At 47.8% G+C, this 19,440-nt stretch overlaps 1 protein-coding gene across 1 annotated transcript in view; it reads right to left on the bottom strand.

The window, feature by feature from the left end:
• Positions 1-16,848, bottom strand: part of RAB40B (RAB40B, member RAS oncogene family) — a 484,422-nt gene extending 467,574 nt beyond the window's left edge. The window contains exons 1-2 of the mRNA XM_078654711.1: positions 16,738-16,848; positions 15,165-15,879 (exon numbers count right to left, since the gene is read on the bottom strand). Of these exons, the coding sequence (XP_078510837.1) occupies positions 15,165-15,306 (142 nt within the window). The 5' untranslated portion in view covers positions 15,307-15,879; positions 16,738-16,848. The remainder of the gene's footprint in view (positions 1-15,164; positions 15,880-16,737) is intronic.
• Between the last annotated feature and the right edge of the window lie 2,592 nt (positions 16,849-19,440).

Here is a 19,440-nt window from a genome sequence, read left to right as displayed (position 1 = left end):
TTTTGTTTAAATTTGTTTATTGGGTTTTAACAATCATTATGACATTTTAACTCAGTACATTAGTGCAATGTTTTAATAAACAGTCACAAGGCAATTCAAGTACTCGCTACTACCAGTATGCATTTTGCTGTTTGACAATTTAATAACTGTTCAGTCCGTGTCTAGGTCTATTATGCTGTTTCGTAATGTCAGTACTGTACAACCCATGATAAAGAACTGCTGGGGGAGCCTACACGTTGTTCTCAGCTCGTCAGCGACACTGCGTCATGATCGGGAGGAATCTGCCGCACTGGGTGCACGACTGGATCACTGTTGTGTGAACTTCTCAGTGTTGTCATGTCAAATCGCACCTATATGCGTTCCCAATAAATTGCGGGCAGGGTCTTCCGCCAGTCCAAACTTGCGAACTTTTCCAACTGTTGGGGTAAACTATAGGGAGAGGTGGGGGGAGGGAGTTTTCCAACTAAGAGTTAATGGGATCGCTCATATCCATGGTATTAGTCCTTTGGTGGGATGTGGAGGTGTGGTAGTATGCGTGCGGAGAAAGGGTTGGAGATTTGAGCCTCTGATGTATTCCCTTTGTTGTCTGGGTGGGCAGAGGGGAGGGGGGGGGGGGGAGTTCTCTGTGCGGCTACTACTCAGGAGTGACTCTGGAATAGCAGAGTCTCTCGTGGCACCCTTGCGTCGGGATTGATTGGATGTCTCCGGCGGGTTCGTTTCTTGTGTAAATGTATGTATTAATTGCGCCCATTCCAAGGAGATAGGGTGTTTGCAGGTTCCCTTTAGTTCTTCCTCCCAGAGTGTCTCTTCCTCTGCTTTCCCCCAATTTTTATAGCCCCTATCCAGGCTGCTTCTGGGGGCCCTGTGGGGGATCTCCAGTGCATGGCTATTCCCCTCTTCGCTAGTAAGATGGCTAGGGACATAAAGCGACACTGAACTTATTCGGTCTTCCGCCTGCGGAAGATCCCGAGAGCACATGCCTCCCATGTGGATATATTTGTGATATTTGTTGTTGCTCTAAGTGCCCGATGGAACCTATCCCAGTAATCGTGAATAGTGGGGCAGTCCCAAAACATGTATTTGAAGTCTGCCTCAGGGGCCTGACAACGGGGGCATGCAAAGTGTGTGTCTGGGAAAAACTGATGGCGACGGTGTGGCGTGAGATAAGCTCTGTGGAGGATGTTGAACTGTATGTTCCGAAATCACGCGTTCCTGGAAACCTTTTTGGGGTACTCTAAGGCTGTGTTCCATTCTTTGTCATGGACCACTCTTCCTATGTCCGTTTCCCACTTTTGACGTAAGGGCTGAAGGGTTGGGAGGATCAGTTCCCGCATGGCTTTGTAGAGCCAGGTTACCAGATGGCGTCCCACTCCCATGTGCAAAACAGTATGGAACACTGGATGCGTTGGAGGTTCCCCTATGTTGGCGTCCCAGTAACGGCGGCTGCTATCCAGAAGTTGTCTATGCATTAAAAACTGCCCGGATGGGAGATCGTATTGTTCAACCATCTGGGCATATGTCTTGAGCTGACCCTCTTCAAACAAGGACTCCACCTCCGTGACTGCCAAGTCAGTCCATACTACACAGCGGGTGCCCTACAAGTATGTCTCGCCTTTGGGGGAAGTCCACCAGCTGTAGCAGAGGAGAGTACGGAAGCCTATTCTTAGACATTCGATGTATTCTCATCATGCAGGTGCGGGCTATAGACACCTGTAGCGACCGAGTACGCACCGGTTTAGTACCCAGTAGCAACAGTCTATGGAGTACTGGCAGTGGTGTGTGGCCCTCCGTGGTGAAGGTCTCCCATGTGTGGCGCCCTGCTGTCCAATATGACAGCCATTGTAGCTGTGCCGCTAAAAAGTATGCCTCAAACGCCGGTGCTCCCAATCCCCCCTCCTTCGTGGGTAAGTTTAGTGCTGATAACGCAATCATGTCCAGTTCCTTTAAAAAGGAGCGTGGCGGAATAACTGGGAGGTTAGTGAAGTGATACAGTAGTCGGGGGACCATTTTCATTTTTGCTATTGCTACTCGTCCTACAGGGGCTAGGGGCAGTGTTTTCCAGAATCCCACCGCCGATCATATTCCCGGCAGTGCCTTACGATGATTCCCTTTATATAAATCCTCCGGGGTGTAGTACAACCGCACACCCAGATATCTAGGTGCCTTCGCATTCCATGCAAGGGACTGAGATCCAATCTGCACTCCAAATGGGGCCAGGTGGTGGAGACTCAGCTGGTATATCGTAGATTTCTCTCAGACCTGAGGCCTGCGCGAAGTCTCAGAGTGTCCTCCAGATAGATGCTAGATCTCGAGTGGTGTCACGGACATAGATTAATAAGTCGTCCGCATACAAGGACACACAGTGCATCGTGTCTGCTAGTGGGATTCCCCATTCCTCACCCTCCCGTCTCAGGCGGACCGCCAGGGGGAACAGGAGGAGAGATAGTGGGCATCCCTGTCTGGTTCCTCTTTCCACTGCGAAGCCTGGGGAGATGTATTTGCCCATTCTGACTCGAGAGGTGAGGCTTGTGTAAAGGAGCTCTGTGTATGCCATCAGTCCTGGACCGATGTTGATTTTTCCAAGGACCTCAAATAAATATGGCCATAACAGGGTATCAAATGCCTTTGCGAGGTCTAATATTAGGCATGCCGCGTTGGGGAACCGCCCCCCTGTCGTGTCTTGTATGTGGAACAGTCTGCGTATGTTTTGCAACGTGTTACGTCGCGGAACGAAGCCGCATTGGTCCAGATGGACCAATGGAGTCAGGATTTGGGCAAATCTCTCTGCCAGTATTTTGCCTAGTATCTTGCAGTACGCGTTGAGTAGTGTAATTGGTCTGTAGGAAGACGGGAGTGTTAAATCTCTATGTGGTTTTAGGAATGTGATTATAATCGATTCCCTGAGGGATCCTGGTAATTCACCTCTCTCGAGTGCGTCGTTGTACATGATAACCATATGTGGGACTAATTGGGCTGAGAACGTGCTATAATATTCAAGTGGAAAGCCATCCAATCCTGGGGCTTTGTTGCGCGCCAGCGCTCTAATCGCTTGAGTGACATCCGCGGATTTTATCCTTTTCTTCAACAGTTTTTTATCCGCTTGTGGGACCTAAGGGAGCGGTAATGGATGCAGAAATCTAGTGATTGCTTGAGGGTCTCCCTGTCCCAGGGCCTGATAAATGTTAGAATAAAAGGTGTGGAAGACGTGTAATATCTCGGGTTGTGAGTACCGGAGTACTCCCGTCTGATCCCTCACCTCTGTGATTGGTTTTACCTATGGGTCCTGTTTAGCGAGCCAGGCCATGAGTATCCCTCCCCTATTGTAGCGCCAAGAAACCTTCGGGTGTTAGTGCGCTCAATAAGCCTCAATTAACATAACATAACATTGCCCTCCTGGTGTACCCTGGCGGCGTAAATCCTAAAATTATATTTGCGGAGGTCCCTCAGTGTTTCCGCTTAAGTTGTTTTGGCTTTGGCCACTTGTTCTGGGGTGGCCCTACTGGTGTTCTCTTTTTTCAATAGATTTGCTAGGGTATGTTCTGCTTCTTGTAGTTCCTTCTCAAGTATTCTGCGCACCCACACTCCATGTTGTATGCACTGCCCCTTCGCTAAAACCTTGCATGCATCCCATTCAATTAACCGTGAAGATGCCGTTCCCGCATTTAGTGTGAAGTGTTCCTGAATATGTTCCCCGTGCTCTCATTTGAACACCTGGTATGTGAGGCACTCCTGTGGCAACCTCCACGTGGGTATGGGGGGGTGAGGTGGTTTCCATCTGAGAGTCAGTGTGTGTGCGTCATGATCTGATAGCACCCTTCCTAAATAATCTGTGTGTTGTACTTTGGGGAGTAGGACAGTAGAGCATAAAAATCTGTCGAGGAGCACTCGTAAGTTATGGGGGATGGAGTGAAAAGAGTACAGTTTAATGGTAGGGTGTCGTGCTCTCCATGCATCTTTCAGGGTCCAGTGTTTCACCCATTAGTTTAAGAGCTCTGTTTGCCTATATATTGGTGAATGTGCTGGTGGGGGGTGGGTTCTGTCCAGGTCAGTGTCCAGAATACAGTTGTAGTCACCGCCGAGTATCCATGGGGTGAGCGTGTGTTGAGATAACGTTCCAGTGAGACGGCTCCAGAATGTGGCCTGTTCTATATTAGGGGCGTATATTCTGCCTATTAGCACGGATTGTCAGTCTAATAATCCCACTATAATCGCGAATTGCCCTTCCTTATCTAACACTCACGTCTGTTCTTTGAAGGGAGTTCCCGGCCTGATCCAGACCAGTGTCCCCCTGGCAAACGCTGAGTACCCAGTGGCACAGATGGTACCCCTTCATTTCCTACGAAGACGCTCCACCACCGTTGCTGTCAAATGAGTCTCCTGTAGGAGAGCTATGTGTGCCTGCTGTCTCTTTATGGAAGCATATACTGCGTAGCGTTTGGGTGCTGTATGCATTCCCCGCACATTCAGCGTGATAAATTTAATGTCATATTAGGGATTCTCGCCGTCATATCTGTAACTGTTCATATGGTCTACGCTTCTACTCTGTTCTGTCTTATCTTCAATGTCCCACCTGTCCGCACCGTCGCCCTCCACATCTTTTGCATCGTCCCAGCTGTTTGCTCCCCGGGGGTTCTAGGGATGTGGGTTAAAGAGGGGAACCTGAAAACAAATTTCGGGAAACATTCCCAACTTGAGGGGCCTATTGCTCGTCCAAACTGTACATCTTGTACTGTCTCTAGTTCGTTACGTGTGGGGGCTGCCTGGGCGCCGCCTCTGGTGGTCAGTGTCGTAGCTGCCACGTCATGTTGTAGAGGTGAATACGCCTGCTGTTGTCCTTTTCTCTTTACTGTTTTTCGTGACGTTTGGTGGCCGACGCCGTCGCGGAACGCCCTGACTGCTGCTGTGTCGCTAACTTCATGTTCATCATATCAGTGTGTCGGCTGTTTGCGGGGTCACCAGTGGTGGTGTCACCGAGCCCTCCCTGGAGGTATGCGCATCGCTGAGCTCCTCCTCTGATGTGAAGAGGTGTGGGCCCCGTTCCCCCTCCGAACTTTTGCATGTGTGCCAGGTCACCGCCGCCGCCTCCAGGGCTCTTCTGCACTCCGCTATTATTTGTTCCAGATCTGGGGAGCCCTTGATGTTGGGAACCGATGGACGACTCAGCTGTGTGAGAGTGACCCGTTTGGGCTGTTGTCGCCGCCCATTGAGGGGGTCGTTGATTCTACATGGCTTTGTGGTTGGCCAGTTCCCCAATGTGTTGCTCCACCCAATTCCTTGCCTTTGCCGGGTCGGTGAAGAAATGCATGGATCCTCCGTGGATGATCTTCAGGCGGGCCGGGAATAGGAGTGCATATTGTATGTTGTTTTGACGGAAGGTGCGTTTCGCCGCAAGAAATGTGGCTCGTTTTCGTTGTACCGCCTGAGAGTAGTCCGGGAACAGCATCACCTGTTTGTCCTCTCCTCTGAGTGTTTTCGCCTGTCTGGCAGCTCGTAGTACTGTATCCCTGTCCTGATAGTGAACTAGTTTCAGCAGAACGGCCTGGGCGGGGAGTCTGGAAGTAGCTTCCAGGCTGGGACCCTGTGAGCTCTCTCTACCGAAAAGAACGGTGATAGGTCCTGTGCTTGGGTAAAAGTTCTGATCCATGCTTCCGTGTACCGTATGGGGTCCGCCCCTCCACACCCACCGGCAGATTAAGGACCCGTATATTGCTCCGGCGAGAACAGCCTTCCAGAACATCTGTCTTGCGCTCTAAGGACTTCACCTTGGTCGGTAGCTCTCTGATGGCCTCCTAATGTTTCTGGATTTGTGGTTCCACCACCTGTGGTGTCCTTTCTCCCTGCTTGACTCTTTCCGGCAGTTTCCTATGATCGTCCCGCAGTAGGTTGAGGTCCGTGGCGAGCTTGCCGAATTTACATTCCATCGTCACCCGGGATTGTTCTATCGCTGAAACTTTGTCGAGCTTGGCGGACATGGTGTCCGAGTACGTGGGTTCCTCGTTCTCCTTCGCCCCCGAGGGGCCTGGGGAGGACTGCCTTCCTGTTGCCGGGGCTGGTGTTGTGACTATGATCCGTTGTCTCCCCATGTCCGTGCTGGTCAGATATTGATCCCTTGTTGCGGTCCCTGTGCAGCGAACTTGTGGGTATCTCGTAGTGGATCCATCTGTCTTGTGTAACGTGTGGGCCGGTCTGTAAAGGTTTGAGCTTTGGCGATGTCTGCTGCCGCCAATATCGGAATGTGGTCTATGCTGGCCTGCTCAGCCATCTCTCCTCATCGTCGGGTCCTAGGGACACCGGATCTCAAAGGCCCTGCAGCCGTGTCCGCGACGCTCCTCTTGTGGATTCCCTTGTTGCCCTCTGCCTCAATATGCCTTTGGAGCGCACCACTGACTCCCACCACAACCAGTGTGTACCTCTTTAAATCTTCCCGATGCCCATCAACTCTCAGGCTTTGTCCCTGTGTTCGGGGGTGGCAGGGCCACCTGCTTCCTGCGAGTGTCCTTTTGTTGTGGCTCTTATGCCCGTCCACTATTGCTGCTGGTTAGATTTCCCAGCGGATCCCATCCACGCATTTGGGGCTTCTGGTCTGTGACTCCCCTCTGCTCTCTTCAGTTCTCCTGGTGGCTGTCCCCCAGACAGACTCCTCCTGTATACTTGGTCCACTCCCGCCGCAGGCAAGAACCACGCTGCTGGGCTGAGGGGGGAATCGGGCCGCCCTGTATTTGGTCAGGGCCGTTTATGCAAGTTCGCGCCACTGTGGGGCCAGGATCAGGGGAAGCGCCGGCAAATTCTTGTGAATGTGGGGGGTCCAACCCACGGTCCACCGCGCAGTCCCCAACTGAGCGCCCTTCCAAGTACACACCCCCCGCGCCTCAGGTCCCGAAGCCTCAGTTCCCGGCGCCGCTCACATCGGGGGGGGGGGGGGACTAGGGTCGTTTTCCATACACGGGCTGTCCGAGGGCTCCCGCGTGAGGAGGGCTTTCTCACGTCTGGTTGCCAATTGGGGTCGAGGCTGCAAGTGCGCGAGCCCTCAGAGCTCCTCCGAGGGTACTCACTGCGGTTTCCAGCCAGTATGGGTCCCGCTCGGGCGCCCCCTCCGCTGCGTCAGTGAGTGTCACACGCGTTATGTGTCCCGGGTCCGTTGGAATCTTCTCCCCCAGCTTCACCACCAGCGGCCGATGGGCGCCGCCATTTTAGGGTATACTCAGATGTGAGTCCCTTGCTCATTGCACCATCAGGATTCAAGCAAGCCGGGCCGACGAAGTCTGAAATGCCAGAAACCGGTCCCCGGAAGCTTGTTTCCTTCCCAGTGTAAGAATTGGCTTGGTAGTTTGGTTTGCCCTGTTCCCATCATGCACTGGGACAGGAACAGACTAATTTGCATATAGCCAGGTTCTGAACTGGGATGGTGCAGTGATCTAAAAAACGGTGTTGGATCTAGCCCTGATCTCTTGACTGGGTGAGAGTATTCTGCTTAATTCAGAAACTCTGTCCATCACCACCCCTTGTTGTTAAATATTTTGTCCACCCTAAGCGTGGAAGGGTATACTCAGATGTGAGTCCCTTGCTCATTGCACCATCAGGATTCAAGCAAGCCGGGCCGACGAAGGCTGAAATGCCAGAAACCGGTCCCCGGAAGCTTGTTTCCTTCCCAGTGTAAGAATTGGCTTGGTAGTTTGGTTTGCCCTGTTCCCATCATGCACTGGGACAGGAACAGACTAATTTGCATATAGCCAGGTTCTGAACTGGGATAGTGCAGTGAGCTAAAAAACGGTGTTGGATCTAGCCCTGATCTCTTGACTGGGTGAGAGTATTCTGCTTAATTCAGAAACTCTGTCCATCACCACCCCTTGTTGTTAAATATTTTGTCCACCCTAAACGTGGAAGGGTATACTCAGATGTGAGTCCCTTGCTCATTGCACCATCAGGATTCAAGCAAGCCGGGCCGACGAAGGCTGAAATGCCAGAAACCGGTCCCCGGAAGCTTGTTTCCTTCCCAGTGTAAGAATTGGCTTGGTAGTTTGGTTTGCCCTGTTCCCATCATGCACTGGGACAGGAACAGACTAATTTGCATATAGCCAGGTTCTGAACTGGGATGGTGCAGGGAGCTAAAAAACAGTGTTGGATCTAGCCCTGATCTCTTGACTGGGTGAGAGTATTCTGCTTAATTCAGAAACTCTGTCCATCACCACCCCTTGTTGTTAAATATTAAAGCCATTTTAGTTCAGCGCTGTCTTTTGCGGGCCGGTCCAGTTTCTCAGCATCCGCATCGGGTGGGCCGCAATTTCGGGCTCCGCTGGTGTCACTGCGGACTCCAGCTCTCACTGCGGTCCTTCCCGCCGAGGTTTAGGCATTCTGTGCAGGGTTATGCCTTTATCGCGTGGGCAGCCGATCGGAGCACTAAGTGAGTGCGTTCGCCATCTTGGCTGACTTGGCAACGCCCCTTGTCCCTTTGACTGTCATTCGAAAATGCTTGCTTGCTAGTGGTTAATCCTTCCTCTTTGTCCCTTCTTTTTCTTTGGTTTCCTCCCACAGAGCACCGCCCAATTACTGTTAACATTAGGCTTCTATGTTTATGTGTTCATTTTAGGGACTATTTCTTTTTCCATTGATTCCTGCTAGGGTCACTGTTGTCTGTCTTCGGTGCTTAAGCTTCAGGGCCCGTCAATTAATGTCTTCGTCCTGTTCAAATACCGAGACGAAATGTCTGTCATTTCAGCCGCTGTTTTAAAATTTGCTTCTTTAATTTTGTGTGACTTCAAAGTGCGAAGATTTCTCCCAAACCCCTCCCGCTTCGCTGCTTGATGATTTAGCGGGCCTCAGTCACCGGACCTTCAGGCAGCAAAACCTTGCAGCACAGTTAAAGGCAAGGCTTGGGTAACTCCAGTCGCATATTCTCCGACGCTTGTTTATATAATACGACCTCAAGTGACCCAAAGGTGTTGGAGCGATTTACATGAGCACTAGTTACATTTACACAATGTCAGATACATTTTTTAGGGCATTTTTATAGCGCGCAAACTCGACTGACCCACAAGTATTGAAGCTATTTACAAAAATGCCAGTTACATTACACATGGTCAGATTATTTTTTAGGTGCGCAGATTAAAGGATGCTGACGCCGTTCCTGTTTTTTCATTATTTCCCCTCTACCTGATCACTGGGAACAGCATTCGTCCCTCCCACATCGCTGCAAGCCCGCCCCCTCTGCCGCTTCCTGTTGTTCTCCTCCTCTGAGCTCTAAATTCAAAGCATACTCACAGCAGCTCCCAAGGGACAGTGAGAAATTCTTTATGTGTACTCCAGCGACCCAAAGGTGTTGGAGCGCTTTACATGAGCGCTACATTACATATGGTCAAATTCATTTTTGGGAACATTTTATAAAGAGCAAACTCGGCTGACCCAAAGGCATTTGAGAGCTTTAAAAAAGCATTAGTTACATTACACAAGTTTTGGTTATTTTTTCTACCTGACAACTAGAAGCATTTTGTTGTAGATGCTATGTCCAGTGCTCCTATTCCCAGGGGGCTGGGACAGAGGGCGGGGTTGGTGGCTAGCTGGTAAATGTATGGTTGGAGAGGTTTTTTCAATGGAAAACACTTCGAGGTGGGTGCCTGTTGAGTAGAGGCCTGTATAAATGGGGGAAAGACCACAATACAGTGACATTTACCAGTGCACTGCAGTCATTTGGCCTTACCATCAGAATTAGGGTCACACCCCTTGTGGTCTTGTTGGTTAGTTGGAAATAGTGGAGCTAGGAGACAAGATTTTTAATCCTAGGCTCCCTATTTTGCCAAAATGTGGTATTCTTGGGCAATCAATTTATGAATTTATTCTTCTCCTCCTATGTTTTGTCCAAGATTGAGAGTAATTACAATCAATCTAAAATCTGTTAGCAAGTTTGAAATCTGGACTGTAATTACTGCATGGGAGGATGGGTAGACAGTGCCTATTGTCATGATCCATTAAACAAGATGTAATCTGGTGGCAAAATAGTGTCTTTGGAACAATCAGTACTCCTTTACTTTCTCAGGCCTCCAACTTTACCAAACTTTTGGTCCTGTGCCTCTGTTCCCTGGTCTCGCATTATGTGTGCACTCTGAAAGAGATTTAAAGTAAGATCCATTACAGGTTAACAGCAAAGTTGTCATTAACACATTTAGGGCGACTTAAATGCTCTTATCCACATTCCCTATTATAATCGCTAAAGGTGGCTAAAACTGCTTTGGGCAGGATATCTCCTGTGCTGCAGCTCCTCCCTCCTAGCCATAAACAGGCACCTCTTTCTCAGCTCACAGATGGTTGAAATAGTGATGTACGACCGATCAAGGTCAGGTGTCCCATCAGACATCGGGAATCAACTAAAGAAATGTGGTTTTCTTGTCTGGTATTAAGCCCTGTTAGAGGACCACAAAGTAAACAGAGACTATTGGGCCTCTAAGGATGGGGTTGAGGTTGTTTGCCACTAATGTTCAAAGGCCCATCCTACTATGGCTTTGCACACTGGGTCAAGTACAGACCCATCCACACTTCACTCTCAAGGTAGTGCGAGCAAGCCTTCACAAGCTTCTCAATGAGGAAATGTAGGGTGGTTGAGCTCAGAGCTCAACAATGAACTAGCAAACCCAATAAGTGAATGTCCAACCCAGTCATTGGCTTTTTAAAAAAAGTCCTTTAAGCCAACGGTTAGACATAATACTACATTCTTCTGTGGCCATGTATGTGATTAGGAGAGTATCTAGATGCTATCTCCCATGTGCACTACACTCTCATAGCTCCTTCACTGTCCCCTCCCACAGCTCTCTTCTATATGTCAAGGGAAACAGTAGCAGCATGAATTTAGCCAAGATATTGTCTCTACCACCCACAGTTCATAAGGTGAACTCTGTTCCTTATTCTTACAATGTCACTGGTAGAAGAGTCTCACGATTTTTCAAGGTGAACATCTGCCTCTCTGTTAGGTACTCCCACGTTCTGGAGCAGCTAGGAAGAACCAGCAGGTCTTAGGTTGCATGGGCAGGTGTGGGTCACGGTTATCAGCGGACCTGCCCAGCTGTTCACTCATGGTTACTGTGCCACTGTCTAGCGAGGTCTGTAGAGGCCCCCACTGCTTGGATGACGGTGGTTCCTGCCACAACAGGCTCAGTTCAAAGCTCGGACACTCGCAGTCCAGCCGCGGTGTGGTTCGGACCAGACCAGATCATAGGTAGCTGCAGCCTAAGGGGTGTAGGGTCCTCCTCGATTTGGGCAATGCATGCAACATTCAGGCCAACTGGTATGCAGATGAAGCCCTGATTTGGCTTTTCGAACTTCAGCAGTTGTGGTTACCACTGGGTGGTCAGCAATCAGTAGTTGCAGTCCTCCTGGGATATTAGCATTCAGTAGTCCCAACCCCACATGGGTATTTAGCAACTACATAATTACAGCATTGCAGTACAAGTGTCTGGGGTGAGGGTAGCAAAGGCACCAGGATCCTCCCAGATCGCTCAGAGGCAGTTTGCTTCCTGCTGGGCATCCCATTGCCACCAGGGACAGGCTAGCCCTCATTCTTTTCCTGGACAGTCTCCTATTACAGGGCAAGGTGGCTACTTCCCTCTCTCAGAAGACAAACAGGCTTCTAAATACTACTGCTATCTTGAAGGCACCATAACTAGTGACACAGCAGTCCACTGAGTACTCTGGAGCACTCCCTTGCTTTGTAACAGAGAACTTGTAACATGAACAAAGTAAGGTAGTTTATGCCTCACTTTTATTTACCACTTCCAGATAGGAGACATGGGTCCAAGATTTCAAACTGCAGAACCGGTTTGGGTGGTCATTCATTCAAGGGCCATTCTCAGGCTGTTCTCCAGACACAGCCATTGTGTAGAGGGAGGCTTCAACACAACAGGAAGCACTGACATTATCTTGATTCTAGTGCACCCACAACAGAGACACAAGGAGGTGTGAGATGTATGCACCTGGCTGTCATCAGCCCAATTTAAGGAATAATCATGAAAACACAAATGGGCAGGCCTCACCTTGAGACTTTCCTAACAGAGTCTGCTGTCTCACCCTTCACCCCTTGCATCCACCATAAGGCAGTGGTCAGGGAGACTCATCAGTTACTCCTTGCTAACCAAAAGGCCTCAGAGAATATCTTAAGAAGCTTATCTCCCTTCCTCTCATTCTTCCAGGTGCAAGAATGTAGGCAAAACGCTTCCATTGTCAAGGAGAAAAGCCTTTGTCCTCAGTCTTGTGCTAAGGGTATCCAAAATGGAACCCACTGGCCTTCCTTACTGTGGCTGACTCATACCATACATGTGCTACGTTGACTATACACACAATCACGATAAACATGCACTCTGGATGCCAGTACTAAGTCTGGTTAAGCGCAAAGAGATGGAACTTCACAAGAGTGGGCCAGTAGGCCCCAACTCGTGTGACCCAGATAAAAAGGTCTGGTTACATTAGTGACTCTTTAAAGACAGCATGCTGCCACCAATGCTCTATGTGCTATGCCCATCACAGGGACAGTAGCCCACTTTTAAAAACAAGCATTGTTAAATCCAATAGGTCGCACCTATGAGAGCTATTGGCTTTGGCAATGTTTTGTAGCCATGCTGTACAGTAGTGCAGATACTTTGCAGTGGAGCTAAAACTAATTTTAAAAAGCACTGTGACGCAAACAGTGCAAAAGCGCTTTTATTTTTTAGTGGTTTAGCGCTGGATACAGCTAAGCCTTTTTATAATTATTATTTTTAACCATACTGTACAGCAGCCACCATGCTATAAAGCCTGGCTTAAAATCATTGCCAAAGTCGGGAATGTCCACGCTGTACAGCATGAACAAAAGGCAATGGCAGAGCCAAAGGCGAGACCTACTGGCTTTGCCAGTGCCTGTTAGTTCTCAGCACAACACCAATGTGATTTAGCAAATCAGTTAATCTCATGAGTGAATTTTTTTTTAAATAAGGCATTTGGCCAAAAAAAACTATCACATAAAAAAGCAACTGCACCCATGTCTTAGTGAATAAAACCTATGGAAGGAGATAACATCTGTTGTCACAAGTAACATCCATCACAAAGGAGAAAAAGTCTTCTTTGAAGTGCATGTTGCAAAATAAAATACAGCTGCAAGAGGTTCAATATGGACGACAGGGAAGAAAAAATAAAAGCAAGAGCTCAATCATAGTGCAATCTGCGGAAGGACAGCAATCGAGCTGAAGCAATCAGTACTTGGTCTATGCAGAAGATGAAAGGAAAGAAAAGAAGCCAGTCTCCACTGGCCAATTAGAAGGCCACAAATAAGAGTAACAATGAAGCCCGAGAATGTTAAGTAATGGGCAGGCTGTAAGCGCCTTGTTATTTACAATAGCTCACGCAAACAAGACTGCATGCAGAGCAGGTGGGCTGTCGGAGAGAGCTAATGAAGGAACACTTGGTCCAACCCTCCAGATCACAAGAAAAATCCAGAATCTCTCATAGTCAAGGTCAGGAATAGGCCTCAAACTAATGCTACACCAGGGCTAAATATAAAAAGTCAAGACACCAGATTCACGCAGTCAGGCACCCAGGGCAGGGAAACACGAATATGTACAAAGCAAGGGAGAGGAGGACATTCCAGTCCAGGCATCTTCCAAGCAACAAAAAGAATATTTGGCATCCGCATCAGCTGAGTATCTGCAATAGGACACACCACACAAATGCAGTACAAACCGACAAAGAGAAGGATGTCTAGCCGTTCTTGCATAAAGATAGAGCAGGATCAAGAAGTAGAGGTTGTTTCTGTCACTGTTGAGGAAGGCTTGTCGTCTACTTGAAGAGAAGCTATCTTTGTGCTTAAGACTGATCTGAAAATGGATTGGCAGTTCTATGGAGATTGTTGGTGACCTGCTCCTCTATATGGGTGTAGGCAGCTTTCTCAGCAATTCTTCCTGTGAAGGGAAGAAGGATGAAAAGGCAGAAGTTGGTGAGGTCTTTAGGATCCATGGTTTGTTTTCCAGTAGGGGTAGGATCTGCTCTGTCTAGCTTTAGGACCACTAGGAAGTGGCCTTGGTTGATTGGTAGATGTTCAGAGGTGTTTGGAGAGAAGAATTATTTTTCAAGGTGAAAGTTCAGATGGCAGCCGGGTGGTTTTATAGAAGTAACTGTGAATCTATATTGAAAGGAAAGAATTAGGATATGCACAAGCGAAGTTCCATGGAGTTTGCCTCAAGCAAAAATAAGGAGTCCCCCCTACGACTGTGCATGGGCATTTTCACAAAACTTTCAATAATACAGAAGGAGCACTGCAAACAAGTCTGCCCATTTCAGCAATGCACTAAAAGAATTTAGAACCCTCAGCTTTTACAGCGCTTAATTTGAGCTGGTGGTTGCAGGTGGAACCCACCGGCAATCATTTTTGGGGACCAGCACTAATGTTTCCTTTTCAGATTTTGACCCAGTGGAAGAGAGAGAAAAACTTGCCAGGAGGAAGAGAAAGAAGGAAAAATCATAACAAATGGAGAAGGCTGGGATAAAAAAGAACCTACAAAAGTAAGATTAAGGGGCAGGGATTGTCTGGAGGTGAATTAAAAAGGCATGAGGTGAAAACAAAACTTTGTAATCTTTGTATTTATTTATGCGTTTTTATATAGCGCGGACTTTACCCGAAGGTGTCAGATTGCTTCACAATAGGAACGTTAAAGATACATGTGGAGAAAATACAAGTGAACAAATTACAAAAGCAAACGTTAAGTTACCTGAGGTAAAAGTGACAATTGTGAGCAAACAAAATACAAGAGGTATAAAACGGTGCATTACAGGAGTAGAAAAAGTGACGTGTGCAAGTGACAAAGGGGTACAAAGTACAAGTAGAGGTATAATACTGCAATAAAAGGCAGACACTAATACGTTCAATCTGGTCGGCTCCTGCCCTCTGGACAAAACTTGGGCCCCAGCCCTTATTCAAATTAAGCACTGTCAAATAACCAAAAGTTTGTGATCCTAAGCAAATCCTTTTTTCTTATTTGTCATCAATGTAAGAACATAGAAAGCATTATGTAGTAAAGAAAACGTAGGCATACCGAATACAGGTAAGGGGTACCCATGAATTAATGTAAGCGCAAGAGATTCTAAAACGATGCAAGATGCATGCCTAAAACGATAAAACCATTGACGTGTTATGTACATGTGACAGTACTCACCCATGTTGTAGCCATAGGGTGACTCCGAGGCTCCATCTTGCAGGCTGGCCAAAATCTCCCCTTTGCCCACATCACTGTCTCCGACCAGCAGAAACTTGAGCAAGAAATCGTAAGGTTTCACGGGGCTTCCGCGGTGGGTCATACTCTCCAAGGAAAAAGTAATTAAAAATGCAAATAGTCTGTCTTTTTAGCCCACTGTGGAAGGTGACGTAAGGGGCACCGCCATCCTGAATCCTGGGGATGTGTGAACATGCATGGGCATGTTTAACATAAGATCCGATCAGGCTTTTAAAGTAATGTGGCGTGTACGATGCAAACCAGTTAGCGTTTTCCCAAATATTTGCTTAGATTAGAGTCAGGATGTTTTGAATTATACAAATGTACATGATCCTCTCTCCAACAACGAGGCATTCGTTTTTAATGATAATCACTGCGTCTTCAACGTCAGATGTGTGTTCTCTTCACCTACAAACCTTGACAAAGTTGGAAGCGAAAAACCAACGCCTTTTTACCGAGGTCCAGTATTTTTGCTAGTCGGTTGTAGATCACGCACAACTCCGGCACCACTGCTACTCATCCGTTTCACCTTTAAGCTTTCAGGACAACAAATAACAAAATCCAAGGAAGTGTATTTATCAATGGTGTTTTGTGTAGCGCCACTTGCCGCAGGCTGCTATCATGAAGCTCTAGATTTCGGATCCAGTTTGACAAACTTCTAAAAAAAAGTGAAGGGTAGATTTTACAGAGAGCGATAATGACATGAAAGGTCACATTTTCAGTCCAGCCTACACGTTAGGGTGACTGGGTCAAAGTCAAGTCAGGCAACTCTCGACTGGTCTAACACTATAATGTACACGAGTACTCACAAGGATGAGTTGGGTACGGGTGACTCGTTGATGCACTGTGGGGGTATCGTCTACTACGGTTGTGGCGCTGGGTGGCCCGTGGGAGACTAGGAGTACCTTTCTTCCCCACCCCATAGGAATAGTGTGTCGCACACACATGCGTTGGTACTCAAGCAAATAGGTCACACGTCGGAGGAGGTCGTTGCCCCGTTGGGAAAGGGTCGCTAGGTGGAGGCTGCAGTGAGTCATCCGCGGGAATGGGTCACACCTGGGAAGGGGTTACCCAACGTGGTGAGGACGGTGGGAGTGGGTGACGGTGGGAGTGGGTCTATCATAGGAATAGCTTGCCCGTGGGAGAGGACCGTATGCGAATTACCCACGAAATCAAGTCCCCAGTGGGAAAAACTCGAAAGAAGGTGACACATGGGAACGGTGTGTCTTTGAAAAAAGCTCACAGCTCGCTCCCCCAACACTGGCGGATGTGGGGCTCCTAGATCAGGGAAGATCTGAACAAGTGTAGATGTCTCTTCTCCCAGCTGATCAGCCCGCACCCTCAGCTCTGGCTGGTGCGTCTCCCGCTGGTAAATGGAAGCTGCTGCCTCCGATGCCCCCGGGGCCCGTAAGGCTTTAAGGAGTGACGCGTACCCTGCACTCTCTCCCAGACTTTCTCCTAGAAGTAAAAGCAGCTCGCCTATCCCGCAGACACGCCGCTACTCCGTCCAACTCACCTCCACACGCAGCAAATACACCATGCCTACTGCCCGCAGCTCACACGAAGCTCTGACAGCTACAGTCACGCCCCTGTATACGCTGATTGGCTATCTGCCCAGTTGCTAAGGAAAATTCACATACGCCATTGGTGACCAGGATCATCCATCATTGGCCATGGCCCGGCCCGCTTTGGGAGAGCTGGAGGGAATTGGGAGTGCTAAAATAATATGAGGGCGTGGTCGGGATTGTTTACAAACGCGCGTGCGACCCTCCCGCAGCACGCGCACCGCCCCTAACTAAGCATGCGCATTAGAGCGGAATCTATCTTGCTGGGATGTTCTCACCTAGCAGCTTCCTGATCCGTCACAAGGAGGGACCCAGGGAGAGCCGTGCGCGAGCCGGTCTCTCCCTGGGTTTGTTCGCGCAAGGACGACTGGGCGCAGGACAGGTGGTGTTCTCCTTGATTAGGAGGAAAGTTATATAAGAGGTCCAGGGCAGGCGGGAAAGGAACGCGCTAGTGGGAGGTTGGGGAGGAAGGTTCTTTTGCCCCACCCACCCTTCCCCTTTTTTCTCTAGGTTTTTTCCCCATTTTGCAGTCTTTTTCGGTACTGCTATGGCCTTCTGGCCTTGCCACTTTAGGGCAGGTGTCTTGTTCTTTTGTAGGCGGTTTCTAGTGGGGGGTGGGCAGCCTGGAGCGGGTTGGTCCATCCTCAAAGGGCAGTTAAAGGAAATGAGGGGGTATTCTTCAAGAGTTAGTTGTTTCTGGTTTGGGTTAGGTTAACTTGGTGGGGGGGGTTACTCCTAGGTAGGGATGCTTAGTCAAGCTGGAAGATTTGGATTTTATTAATTATTAAATAATGTGTTGGAAAGATGTTTGATGTACACACCTGTCTTAAATAAAGTGGCCTTTCTTGCTCTCAAAGAGGTGTGGACAGTGTTTTCTTGCGCGACTCTTCGCGTTAGTACGCAGAGTGCGCGTGGCCCGCTGCTATTCCCTCCGGTGTTGAAGTCGCGGATTTAATCTTAAATTAAGCATATCTAATCAGCATATATAATCACGGTTATTTTTCTTTCAACCATTCGCATATTCATTTAGATATTGAACTGAAAGATTTCCTAAATGGCAAACTAAATTTGAGAATGTGTGTGTATTGTATGCAGTGCTTTAAATGGGAAAAATAAGTGCAGCTACTCATTAAAATGAGCTAGAGGTGTGACACGTGGGCGGGACTATGGGCGGGGCTTAGGGCAAGACGGGATGATACATAATAACTTCTATACCACTTGCAGCACATATCAAAACACAACAGAAATATATTTATGTAAGCAAAACAAGTTAAATCATTACACAAAATCAAAGTCAAACAGGATAATATGGTAACTTTTTCTAGTTTTGTAATATTTCCAACTTCTTAATGTCATACCATTATTTGTTGTTGTGTGGCACAATGCTATATATTCTCAAGCATGCACACAGAAAGAAACAAGCAGACATGTACACAAACGCATTCCCCACATTCAAAGGAGTATTTCGTTGTGTTATACATCATTATTTTTTTGCTAGAGTAAGCTTACTGCTGAGGGCTGTATTTTTAAATATAGGCTTGCAAAAAAAAAAAAACGTGCCAAATCAGGATTTATAATTTTTCCAGTAAATAAAAGCATGAATCATTTAATCACCTCAAAAGTATAGAAGTATTTCCAAAGTGTGTGTGTGTGCAGGCAAGCGCCGTCGAGGCCCTGTAAATTCTGCAAGGCAGCATTTTAAACTAAATTTCAGGCTAAAGGTTATTTAATTTCTCTTGATCAGACTGCTTCCAAGATTTAAAGGAGGCGATTCGATTGAAATCACATGTGGTTCATCAATAGTTAAACCAATTACTTCAAGAAATACAGCAGATTTTTACTTTACACAGATTTGTGTTAACATACCATTTCTAAGCACCCTTTTCAAACATGAACAAATATCTGGTATTTGTATCTGAAAAAAAGTGGCAATTCTAACTTTAGCTGTCACCTCACTTTTTTCCATTCCTCCCTCCCCCTTCCTTCTATGTTCATGTCGTTTTCCCCCAACCAGATCCAGTTCCTGGAATGCTGCAGTAGTCACTGCTAATCATTGCTCTTTGGGCAGGGCACCTTCACACTCATGAACCCTTTGTAATGTCGCTGTTATCTTCAGCGACTAGTGTTGGAGGGGCACACAAAGGGAAGCAGCTCCTGTGTTGAAAAGAAAACCGGCTTTGTCGAAGGTGAAGGATTGTGTTTCTCTGCTACCTGTTTTAGTGCAATACCCTAAATGGGACTGAATTACTGACCAGCAAGGGAGAGGCTAAAGTACTTTCAACTGAATGGTCGTTGACGGCTAATCAACAGTGCAGGGTTGGTGAGACCCTGTCCTGTTAATCACAGCGTGATGCAAGCCCTCACCAACCCCAGCAGTCTGCAAAAATCAAATGGGAGCTGCTAATCTAGCAGCCTCTCTGCAAAAGGCTACTTCATGGCTACCATGTTCCTGCTGTGCCATCAATAAGGGTACTGATACTCTGCCTGACTAAAGAAAAGTGCCGGTACTGACAGCTCGAAAATGTTGAAGTGGCGGTACTCAGTACCGGTGAGTACCAGCTCATTTAAAGCACTTATTGTATGTATAAAGACGAATGTGCATAGCCAACCTCGCTGAAGTTTGTTCATTTGATTTGTCCCTTAAATTTCCTTTG

This window comes from Lissotriton helveticus, chromosome 7 (genome assembly GCF_964261635.1).
Source record: "Lissotriton helveticus chromosome 7, aLisHel1.1, whole genome shotgun sequence".
Classification (NCBI taxonomy): Eukaryota; Metazoa; Chordata; class Amphibia; order Caudata; family Salamandridae; genus Lissotriton; species Lissotriton helveticus.
The sequence above is the reverse complement of the archived record's forward strand: the minus strand, read 5'-3'. Positions and strand labels throughout refer to the sequence as shown.